The 12229-nt window shown below is 48.7% G+C and overlaps 1 protein-coding gene across 1 annotated transcript in view; it reads right to left on the bottom strand.

Annotated features, from left to right (window-relative positions):
* Positions 1–217: 217 nt before the first annotated feature.
* VPS39 (VPS39 subunit of HOPS complex) overlaps positions 218–12229 on the bottom strand; it is a 47895-nt gene continuing 35883 nt past the window's right edge. The window contains exons 13-25 of the mRNA XM_034994540.1: positions 8936–9079; positions 8300–8441; positions 8069–8155; positions 7664–7737; positions 7190–7288; positions 6475–6592; positions 5842–5970; positions 5103–5205; positions 4812–4857; positions 3779–3928; positions 3469–3603; positions 3114–3205; positions 218–2356 (exon numbers count right to left, since the gene is read on the bottom strand). Of these exons, the coding sequence (XP_034850431.1) occupies positions 2281–2356; positions 3114–3205; positions 3469–3603; positions 3779–3928; positions 4812–4857; positions 5103–5205; positions 5842–5970; positions 6475–6592; positions 7190–7288; positions 7664–7737; positions 8069–8155; positions 8300–8441; positions 8936–9079 (1395 nt within the window). The 3' untranslated portion in view covers positions 218–2280. The remainder of the gene's footprint in view (positions 2357–3113; positions 3206–3468; positions 3604–3778; positions 3929–4811; positions 4858–5102; positions 5206–5841; positions 5971–6474; positions 6593–7189; positions 7289–7663; positions 7738–8068; positions 8156–8299; positions 8442–8935; positions 9080–12229) is intronic.

Here is a 12229-nt window from a genome sequence, read left to right on the forward strand (position 1 = left end):
AAATGTTCTACACGCACACCGTCCAACCATCAGCCGCCAGCCACACTAGCTGTGCTGGATGGCACAGATTGAGACAGACAGGACAGAGGTGTCACCCTGACTTTTTTTCTTTATTGTTAATTGGCTTATTCTCAATTCTTAGCTAAATCATTATCTCCTGTTATTTCCATCAAACTTCACAGGAAAGGCGGGGGGAGAAGAGACTCACATAGGCTGGTTTCTTGCTTTCTGATGTTTATTATGAGAGATCCTCATGAGTCATTACAGAGCTTTCATCTCTAGCCTTCTCCATACCTCCAGAGAGGGCAGAGAGAGCCTAGGGAAGAAGAATGGAGTCTGGGAAAACTGGGTCGTGTATGTATTCCAGAAGGAAGAAAACACACGTTCTTTATTCTATTGCTTCAAACAGATGTGCCACACAGGTTGTGGGAATGGAAGATACAAACACAGAAAGCCGGGAAGACAGGGTTTGCGGGGCGGGGTGGGGCGGGTTTCTGCTGCACAGAGGGCTGGCCTGATGACTTCACTGCTGCTCCCAGGGGAAGCTCCTTCGAGCTGGTGCAAACAGGTCCAAGGGCAGCAGGGCTTCTCGTGGGTTGGTATGGCCAAGTGGGACACAGCTCTTCCGAAGCGCTGCTCTGCCTTCCAGACCTGAGCAGAGTCCCTGTCTGGGTGTGTGATGCTGAGGGCATGCACTCTGTACTTCCGAACCCTCCCTGGGCAGTGTGCCTGGGAGGCGCCTAGTCTACAACACCCACAAGGCGGCCTACGACACAGACCCCACATGGCGCGGTGCTGTGGTTTACAAAGAACCAAGATCTGTCAAGGCCAGGCTACTCAAACACTGTCAGGGCCGGGCACCATCGCCCACCCTTCCCACCATTAAAAACACAGAAGCATCAAGACTGAGTCTGCAAGACCCCAGGGAGGACAGGATGCAGGGCCGCTCTCCCCGTAGGTCTGTGGCCTGCTGTGCTAGACACTCCTCCTGTGTGCCTCCAGTGCCCTGGGCGGGGGGGGGGGGGGGGGGTCTCCCTGCCCCCTACAAGTGCTCCGGGGATCTGACGCTGAGTTCCTTCATAAACCCGTGTGCGGCTGCCGCGGCCACCTCCCGCGCGCTTTCGGCTGTCCCCGGGCACCTCACAAGCATGCCCGACCTCCCATCCCCGTCAGCTCCTGATCTGATCGGTCGTGTAACAGAGACCCCCTACCTACAATAGGCCGGCGCAGTCCTCCAACCCCTGCACAACAAAGCTGGAGAAGGACGGCCAGGCCAACTGTGAGGTAAGCGGACGACACTGGCTGCAAAGAGAAAGGTGCCAAAGCACAAAGCACTCGGCTCACAGAGACCAAGCAAACCTGTCCTGGGTGGCTGGTGGGTGACCCAGGAGCGGGCGCCTCCACAGGTGTCTGCCTAAGAGGTCATATGCCCAGTGCAGGCCATCCTGAGAACCACTGTCACACTTGGCCCCAGGGGAGGGAGGACGACGCTCCCCTAAGCTTCTAGGCACAGAGCTCTCAGTCCAAGGAGGACCTGTTTACAACATACCTGACAATCAGTTGTCAGGGTACCCTGGAAACTGAGACTTCCTCTTGCTTCTCATTTTACCTTAAGTATTAGTTATCCCCGGTGTGGGGAAAACGGGAGACAAAGCGTGGGGGGAAGCAGTGAGGGGAGAGATAAAGGAAGAAAATCAATAGTGAGGACGAAACGGAGACTGAAACAGGACATGGTGAGCGGGCAGAACCTGGGGGACAGGGGCTCTGGCGGCTACAGAGAAATGACTGTCATCACCTGGAGAGCCAGGGCCGGCCCGCATGGCAAGAGGAGCTCTAGGAAGGCTCTCCTCCCAGGCTCCAGGCCACCGCGCAGGGGGCTCCACGCCAAGTCCTGCACGTGTCTTAAAAGAAAACTCTGCATAAACAATCTCAGGGTTACAGACACTTGAGACACTTTCCTTGTTCAGGTGATTGGTGTGCAAAGGCAGGACAATGGCCTTCCCCACCTCCTCCCGTCCAAGCAGGTAGTAAATTCTCCGAAATTGCCTGCAACACAATAGTATATAAGGTATAGCTAATCTCTTTTTTCTATCAAAAAGCTGGTAACACCAGACCGCAAGTCTGATAAACTCAGAGATGTTCCAGGGCTCAAGGTAGCCAGGAGTGTCCAAATGGGGAGACACCTGGTGGTGGAAGCAGCCTCCCATTCCTAAGGCCGGTGCTCCTTCCCTTCTCTGGGATAGCCGACTGTCCATGAGAAGAGTCCCTGGCATGCTGGGCTCAGGTGTCAGCCGGGTTGACCTCTTTGGAACAGAAGTAGTGCACGACCACTCCGTTGGGGTATCTTGCAAATGCACTGTAGAGAAGGAAAACGGCTCAGGAGAGAAAACCACTTCCTAGAAAAGGTGCCTTACCCAGGTGCCATCCCAGAAGTGACCCACCCTAACCACAAGGAACGGCCCGCCCCTAGGGCCGTTTGGATTTACACAGCCACCATCTCTGTCAAATAACCAAACAGAGCATGAGTTCCGTGAAGTTTGAAGGCATGGGAATATTTCTTATTAAGTCATCAATGTGAAATACAGGGCAGATGGAGCAGATGGTTCTGCTCATCAGAACAAGTTTTTAGGCTAATTCTAACAACATCTTTCTAAAGAAAAGGATTCTTCTACTCACGTAAGAAAAAGGACAAAGCACCCTGCTTTGCAGGCAAGGGGATAGACTAGAGCATATGCTTTAAACAGAATGATGCTGGCTCAGGATTTTACTCAAGTCATGAGGTAGCAGATGAAAAGATCTTTTTCCTCCTTCACTGGCACACCCTAAAAGAGAAGAACTTTCTCCCACATACAACTCCTACACACCCCCTGGCTACATCACAACGTCTAGCTGCCAGAAAGGAAGGGCTCTACAGGCACGCCACACACTGCAAGTCTTTAAATCCTCAAAGCTAAGCCGCAACAGACAACATGGACTGCTCTCTGGAAGCCCAAGAAGTAACAGTGGCCGAGACAGTTAGCAGCCATGCTTTCCCCTTCAGCTAAAGGGCAGAAATCCATCCTGGGCATGACCCACATCACAGCTGAGGCTGCATAGCCATCGAGGAGGCTCACCTGTTCCCAATCTTCTTCTTACACACCATGCAGACCTTCTCCTCCGTGATGATGCATTTCACCTGCTGGTGTAAAATCCGCTCTTCCTGGACCTGTGAGAGGACAGCGACTGGGATGGAAGCCTCAGAGTCCGGCACACAGAACCGAAGGCAGAGGCTGGAGCTGTCTCACCCCCCCAGCCCCCCCAGATGCCTCTAATGGAAACCCTTGCAACCAACTGTCAAGTTGGTTATGACATCAGTTTGAGCTACAGTGTTCAAGGAACACAAAGCTCTGCTTTTGTCTATGGGGAATATGTGGTTAACTGTCTCATACTAAAAATACAACCCCATCCTAGAGTTTGGAAGGTTCATACCCTCAGAAATTCTGCATGGAGAAGGTTCTTGAGCACTTGATTGAACCGTTTTTTTTGTGCATTTTCTTCCAAGACCTTTTCCAGAAAGATGCGTATATCGTTAATCTGAGTGTTTGCTGGTAGAAGGTTGATGGCCTAGGGACAGGAACAGAGATGGGAACAGGGTGAGACAGAACGGGAGTGAGCCTGAGGAAAAGTCTGAAGCCACACAGCTCTCTCGAACCCCAGTCCCTTTCTCTGTCCCCTCCTCTCACTCCTCTCATTCAGTGCACCCCTAAGTGCCTCCCATCTCCCCAGAAGAGCTCCTGACCTTGGTGGTGTCCAGCTTGCTATGGTGCAGCTCAAGGACCTGCAGGGCGGCCTGGAGGTTGGCTTGTGGCTCCAGCAGTTCCAGCTTGATTGGTCCCAGGCAGTGAACACTGGGGGGCGACAGGTACATCCGGAGCAGGGACAGATACACCTGTCTCATACAAGTCACATACGTCAGGCTGGCAGTAAGCCTCCCAGAACCCCTCAGCATTACCACATCTAAAAATAAGAGGGGTTGGTCTCTAGTAAGAGCTGCCCTGGAGCACATAAAATTCATCATTTTTCACATTTTAAAAGATTTTGGTAAAGTCAGCCAACTGAAGATGTTAAAAATTAAGGACTGTTTTTCCTGAGACAAAAAAAATCAAATGCGTTGTGTTTGTTAAGCATTATACTGTCGACAAAATGCTAACACTGCAAAATGACTCAAAAAGATCCCTCCCAGGAATCTGGATTTGACGCTGTGACCCCGTCACATTCTGGCAAATGAGGATTAACCCGAGCTGAAACACCATCTTTCCTACTGGTACTAGTAACACAGGGTTTCTCAACCTTAGCACTCAACAGTCTGGGCTGGCTAATTCTTTGTTGAGGCTATCCTGTGCACTGTTTAGCAGCAACTCTGGCCTCTACCACCTAGATTCCAGTTACCCCGACACTCCCAGGCATGACAGTCCAAAGTGTCCAGACACAGACAAATCCATGTGCATTCTAGACAGAGCACATGAGTGCACCTCACTGCAACCATTAGATGCTCCTCCTCAACAGGCTGACCATAGAACTTATACAAGCTGGGACTCTTTTAAGTAAAGGGGCAGGGGTGCTACTAATCATCACAAGGATGACAATAAGCCAGAACCATCCCAAGCAAACAGGATGTACGGTCACCCTGTCTCTCCTCAATACACATGTGCAAAATCAGTGATCTCAGCAACTCCTACCAGTGTCACCTGTGGCCGCCCCAAGGGGGTGAGGAGTGCTGTGAGGGACAGTGAAAAGCACACATGTTCCCTGGGGCCAGTGTCACTACTTACGTCTTTGCTGCCATCTCTGTTTTGGTCGTAATGCTTGTGGCAGTACCTGCAAGGGAAAAAGTGGTGAGACTAGGCCAGAGCAGCCATGTCGGGAGAGAGGTCATCAATTCTGCCTGCGGGAACAGCCTCATGAGGGCTCCGCAATCAGGGGCCAGCACGGGAGGCAGAGTGGAGGGGAGGCAGCTTTCTGAACCTCTCCCGCTTCTCCTCTGCCTCTCCTCTCTCTGAGGGGCCTGCTGTTGGACTCGTTGGGCGGACTCATTGGGCGGTGCGGTGGCAGGGTGAACGTACTCCTCGGCCATCTTTGTGTCCTTCAGGATGTGCACGTAGATGAAGAGCGCTTGCTCGTGCTTCCCCATGCGGCCCAGCAGCAGTGCGCGCTCTTCTAAGAGGCCTGCAAGGAGGAAGGAGTGTGAGTAACCCTCACCACCACTGTGTGAGCACAGGCCAGGGGCTAAGCTGTTACACAACTGGGTGAAACTATTTGTATTACTTGGGACTTTTTCAAGGAGAAAATTGCTAAAATTTTAAAAAGGGCGAAGGGAGCTATTTTAGAAAGTACTTTATCCCATCTTTTTTGTGATCACTTCTAAACTGGGAAAGAACGCTCATCCAACAACCAAGTGCATAATAAGCGCCCACAATGTGCCAAGCACTCCAGCTAAGGAAACACTTGGGCTCTGCTCCCCCGGAGTTTATACATCAGACAAACGTGTGTCTTTTTCAGACAAATTATGCCAGATTACAAATATTGCTAAATAATGAACTTGCCCAAGAACATGTACTGATGCAATAAACAGGTTTCAACCTGGCCATCAACTGCCAGGTGGTTCACACCCAAAAGAGACTCCTCTCAGTCACGGTACAAAAGCGAATCTTCAGATGGGATAGAACAGCAGCCCTGGCCTGAAACATGGGGCTTTTTCCAGCCCCAACTTTTGGGAAGAGTAGGGAACTGGGGAAAAGAGAAGGATGAGTTTTTGCATTACTTTCCGCTGAAGTGGCTTCTGGCCATGAGCCAGACACTCACCATCAAAAGGAAAGTCACAGATTAGCCGGCCTGGATCATAGTAGCCAGAAATTTCCAAGAACATAAGGAGCTTCCGTCGGTATTCTCCCAGCTCACCCTCTTCCTCTCCAGCAGGAACTGGAGTTTGGCCTTCAAAGGAAACCAAGCTCAAAATGAAACGATGCTGTGGGGCAGCAATGTGGGGTCATCAAGAAAAACGAAGGGGATGGGGTTCAATGATATCACCACAATGATCAGAAAGGGCCTCCAGAGTGGGTTCCAGTTGGATTTTTCTTAGTTTACGGTCTCTACACGACCCCAAAACATCAGCTTGAGAAACAAAGGAAATCAAGCTACACAGACAAGCGCTCTTGCAAGCAAACCTGTTTCTTATCAGCACAGCTGTCGTCTTGCAGACAAATCTGTTCCTTCCCCCTCCCATATGGGCGATGCTCAGCAATGCCCAGATCCAGACAAGAGCTCTTGAGTCTCCCATGCTGGCTCACTTAGCTGCCCTGGCTCCTCTGAGGAACTTCCCACCCCCCTGGGCCCACAGAGAAGAGTAAGGTCTGCTTCCCTGTGCCACATGGCACCCTCGGGTCCCAGGTCACCTCTAAGGCCCAGGGCCACCTGGCTTTCTATTAGAACTGGTACCTGCAGGGAAGGACAGGAGATACTCCTTCATCAGACCTTGCACCTTCTCACAGTACAGCTGGATCAGGCAGTTGTGGAACCGAGAGCCTGTCTCCTCCCAAACGTGGATGACATGTTCCTGAGGCAAGACATGGGTCTACCTGGTACCCTCTACGCTGTGGCCCAGCTCTGTCACCCCATCTCCCTCACATTTTTAAGGCCCAACAGGTCCCATCGAGATTGTCTCCTAAAATAGCTCTTCTAAAACCACCAGGAAATTTTGGAATACAACCCAGCAACATCAAGGATTATTTTCTTGATTTGCAATCTAAGCTCATTCATTAATTTTGTCCCATAATCCTCTAAACTCTTGCATCAGCCCACGTAGTTACGGTTACATAGTTGCATTCCGGTACTTAAAACCAATTTGGTTGTCCTGTGGTCACGGATGAATCTGAATGGCCATACAAATGTGGCTTTGAGATGTTTTTCTTGAACATCATTCTCTTTTATCCCTCTGTACTTTACCTCAATTTAGAAGGCATTCATCAAAGGTAACATTTCCAGCTTGACTACCAAGATCTTTCTTCAGAGGAGGCAGAAATAATCTTCTTTCTTACATTTCTACCAATCCCCAAGTGACACAAACCCCAATCTGAATTGCCGGATAACTGCCCCATGCGGCCCTGGATCCCACATTTAAAGGTTTTTAGTTCAGACCAAAAAAAGATCTTACCAGATAAGGAATAGCCAGACCCTTAAAATTCTCCACTAAGAAGCCAAGCACTCGGTCACGTGGCAGAGACTCCACCTCCGGGAGGTCTTCGGTAAAGATCTATGGGAACAAACCCGAGTTCTAGCAGCAGAACCATCTGACTGCAGTGCTGCCAACCACACACCTGCACACACACACACACACACGTGCACGCGCACACACACACAGTGGAGGGTCAAGTGGACTGCTGAAGGGGGAAGGGTCTACCAGATGGCACCTTAGCTCGTATGACAGACTAGGTCATGGGTGCCGGTCTCCTGATGTCTGCACAAGGCTCTCTCTACCACATTATTACACTGTTGTCTCCTCTTTCCCGGACTACTCCTCTGAACACCAGAGAAACTGCATGAATCCTACCCCCACCACCCCACTGTCCTTAGTCGAATCAGGACCCAGCATGGGACTAGATAAATCCAAGAGACCCCTGTGACCTACCTTCAGGCCATCCTCTGGGAAGTCTCGCAGCACCCACACCGAGTAGGAAAAAATCAAATGCAGGTTTTCTGTGCCTGAGAGGGAAAAGATTCGTCGACAGGTGAAGCCCACCCTGGCCACAGGACTGAGAAGGCAGGTGCCCAGGTTGCCCCCGAATTTACTTTCCAGGGAAGATAGTTCTGTCCAAGCACCAGTCACTTAGGGCTGCTTGGCCCTACTGGGCTGGCTACATGCCAAAGGGCTATCACAGTTCCACCATGGGGGTACTCTTACCCCAACTGGAGAAACAAAGTTGGGTGAGCACAAGGGAGGTAGGGGACTGACCCGCCGGAATCAGAAATGGACGGAGATCAAGTCCATTTGAACACAATCCTTCCCCACTTCCCTTTCAAAAGTTGGACTTACCCAAATGCTGCAGATACTGCACTGTTCTCTCGTGGCCTTTCAGAGGCGAGTTGGCCTTCTTGGACTGGTCCACCAGCACCTGCAGAGCTGGCCATGAAGCGCCCCCCAAAAAAGGTCATTAGCCTCTTCCAGGAGGCACATGCCCACGGGAGAGTTATCGTACTTCAGTGGGTTTCCCCTCTCCCCAGACAAGAGACCCTCCCAGATTCGAGAAGCCCCTGCTCCGGCCACCTTTCTCATGGAGCCCCTTCTTCTCGTAGAGGATGATCAGCTCGCTGTACTTGTGCGCCTTCTTCAGCACGTGCTCGCTCTCCTCGATGTGGCAGTGGTTGTTCTCCAGGCGCAGCAGAGGGGCCACCAGGGCCACATTTGTCTGTGGAGGAAGCAGGACGTCCGTGGCAGCCGTGTCGTGAAGGCGCACCCCCACCCTGTCCCCCTCCTAGCCCAGGCCTGCTTCAGGCCAAAAGGAACTGAGGTTCTGAAAAGAACCCAAGCCAGAGAAGGCCAACCGGCCTTTATCAGGACTACAGGGAGTGGCTTTCACAGCATTATGCTCTTTCACACAGCAGGTTTTCATGTGCTGGAGGGGAGTGGGGGGCAGGCAGGGATACATTCAGGAAACACTGTCCCTGTTTGCCCTGTAGCACCAACCCCAGTCTTACCAGAGAAGACCAGCCCACTGCAAATTCTGGGGCAGTATCTTGCCTTATCCTCCTAATTCTCAGAAGCTGAGAGGTGTCAGGTCAAGGCTAGGTGGTACCCATCATCAAAGATTTCATTCTTACTGATGGCAGTTACCCCAAAGTAGCCCTTTCCCAGCTTCAGGGGACTGGGGAATTGTGGGTACCAAGTGCTTGGAGAACTCACATGGAGGTAGCACTTGAGCAGGGTGGTGTCAATGATTTGCAACAGCTTCTTCTTGGATTTGATGGTGGGAGTGCCTTCCATAAGCGGGGAGGTGCTAGATTGGTGATCAGAGTCATTCAGCTTCTTCACCAACTGGCTTCGTTTCTGCCAAGGCCCGGAAATGTGGGGTTAAGGCCAGGACTAAATCATCCTTATCACCTGAGCTACCAGGTAATTCCAAATACCGCCAACACAGCTCACACCTATCCACCCTGATCTCACATTAGCATATAATCTTTATCGGGGATCAAAAGAGATGAATGCCAAATTGCCACAGATCCAGTTTATGGGTACAGATCCAGTAACAATTATTTATCGGGTAGTTACTACACACCAGGCACCATGCCAAGAACTTTATGTCACCCTATTTTAAACCTACAACAAATGCAGACATTATTATCATCCCTGCTTTACAAGTAAAGAAGCCAAGGCACAGATAATTAGATCTCTCACAAGCAGCTGAGGCAAGTTTCAAATTAGGATCTAATTCCAAAGCCCATGTTCTTTTATTAAAAAAAAAATCAACTTTCTTGAGGTGTAACATGTAATAAAATGTACCCTTTTAAAGTATGAAATCCATTTTGACACGTATGTACATGCATATAACCACGACCCCAATCAAGGAACAGAACATTTTCTATCACCCCAGAAAGTTCCCTTGGGCTCTTCTCAAAGAGTCCCACCCACCTCTGACACCAGGGATCTGATTTTGATCACTAGAGATTAGTTTTTACCTATTGCAGAACTTCACATAAATACAATCACCCAGGTTGCACTACACTGTGTCTGGCAATGCCCTTGGTCTTAGATGCTCCACCATCTCTCTGGCATAGCAGCATCAGTGTCAGCTAACCCACACATCCCAAATGTCAGCGGAGAAGTCCAGGGAAAAACGTGTGCTCGGAGTCCTAAACAAAGACACTGGCAATAGAGGGTTTTCTTCAATACCACAGGCTTAGGAGACATTCTGCCCCGGGAACCTTCTTCACTTGACAAGCCACATGAGCTGTGCAGGGTGCAGACAGACACATGTCCGGGTACCCCTGGAGCCCAATGTCAAGGAAGTGCCGAGGCTACGCATGCCTGACCAGACCTGTGGGACCTTCACTAACCCAGAAGCAGGCGGCAGGTAGCTGGCTTACAATTTCCCGGCAGTCTTTCTCAGTGCCTGCCCAGGGGACCCCTCACAGAGGTCTTCACAACACCTATGGGGAAAAAAATTTACTAAGTTCTCGGACTGGGTGAGTGCCCAGAAAATAAATAATAGCCCTTTGTGACAGAAGTTTGTGGTGAACAGTCTTTAATGGAGACATTAATTTGAGTGTTCCCTTGAAAATTTCACTTATCTCTCCATAACAGTAAACTGGAAAAAAAACAAATCTACTCCCTCTTAAAAAAAACCCATGTTATAGAAGAATATTTATTGACAGAGAAGGATTTTCTCAATATACAGCTAAATTTTTAAAAAGTAAGCTATAGAACTTTAGTTGATATCCATTAGCAATAACCCCATAAATAAATTTTATTTTTATTTTTTTATTCTTTAAAGATTTATTTATTTGAGAGAGAGATTGAGAGATCAAGTGTGCAGGAGCAGGGGGAGGGGCAAAGGGAGAGGGAGAAAGAATCCTCAAACAGACTCCCTGCTGACCGCAGAGCCCAATGCAGGGCTCAAACCCAGGACCCCGAGATCATGACCTGAGCCAAAACAAAGAGTCAGCCGCTCAACCGACTGAGCCACCCAGGGGCCCCAATAAATTTTTAAAAAACCGAATTCATGAATACATATCCAAGCATACCTCAGAGACATTGTGAGTTTGGTTCCAGACCACTTCGATAAAGCTAGTATCTCAATAAAGTGAGTTAAATTCATTTCTTGGTTTCACAGTGCATACAGAAGTTATGCTTATGTGTAAGTATGCTTATGGTAGTATTATGCCTAACAAAATAATGTATATACCTTAATTTAAAAATACTTTATTGCTAAATAATGCTAACCATCATCTGAGCTTTCAATGAGTTATAATCTTTTGGCTGGTGGAGGGTTCTGCCTCGATGTTGATGACTCAGGCTGTGGCAATTTCTCAAAATAAGACAAGGAAGTTTGCCACATCAATTGACTCTTCCTTTCAAGAATGATTTCTCTATAGCATGCGATGCTGTTTGATAGCACTTTACCCACAGAACTTCTTTCAAAACTGGAGTCTACCCTCTCAAACCCTGCCACTGCTTTATTAACTATGTTTATGGGTAATTTTAAATCCTTTGCTGTCATTTCAACAGTCTTCACAGCATCTTCACCAGAACTAGATTCCATCTCAAGAAACCACTTTCTTTGCTCTTCCGTAAGAAGCAACTCCTCATCCAGTACAGTTTTATCCTGAGATTGCATCAAGTCAGTCACGACTTCAGGCCCCACTTCTCATTCTAGTTTTCTTGCTATTCCCACAACATCTGCAGTCACTTCCTCCACTGAAGCCTTGCACCCCTCAAAGTCATCCTTGAGGGCTGGAATCAGCTTCTTCCAAACTCCTGTTCATGTTGATATTCTGACCTCTTCCCATGAATCATGAGTGTTCTTTTTTTAAATTTAAATTTTATTAACATATAATGTATTATTTGTTTCAGGGGTACAGGTCTGTGATTCATCAGTCCTTATATAATACCCAGTGCTCATTACAACACATACCTCCACAATGTCCATCATCCCGTCACTCCATCCCTCCAGCCCCCTCCCCTCCAGCAACCCTCAGTTTGTTTCCTATGATTAAGAGACTCTTATGGTTTGTCTCCCTCTCTGGTTTCGTCGTTTCATTTTTTCCTCTTCCTCTACAATCCTCTGCCTTGTTTCTTAAATTCCACATATCAGTAAGATCATATAATTGTCTTTCTCTGATTGACTTATTTCGCTTAGCATAATACCCTCTAGTTCCATCCACATTATTGCAAATGTCAACATTTCAATTTTTGATGGCTGCATAATATTCCATTGTGTGTGTGTGTGTGTGTGTGTGTGTATATATATATATATATGCGCGCCACATCTTTATCCATTCATCTGTTGATTGACATCTGGGCTCTTTCTATCATTTGGCTATTGGGGACATTTCTGCTGTAAACATTGGGGTGCACGTGCCCCTTCGGGTCAATTACATCTATATCTTTGGGGTAAATATCCAATAGTGCAATTCCTGGGTCATAGGGTAGCTCTATTTTCACCTTTTTGAGGAACCTCCATACTGTTTTCAAGAGTGG

Source organism: Mirounga leonina, unplaced genomic scaffold (assembly GCF_011800145.1).
Source record: "Mirounga leonina isolate KUSES-001 unplaced genomic scaffold, KU_Mleo_1.0 Mir_91, whole genome shotgun sequence".
Classification (NCBI taxonomy): Eukaryota; Metazoa; Chordata; class Mammalia; order Carnivora; family Phocidae; genus Mirounga; species Mirounga leonina.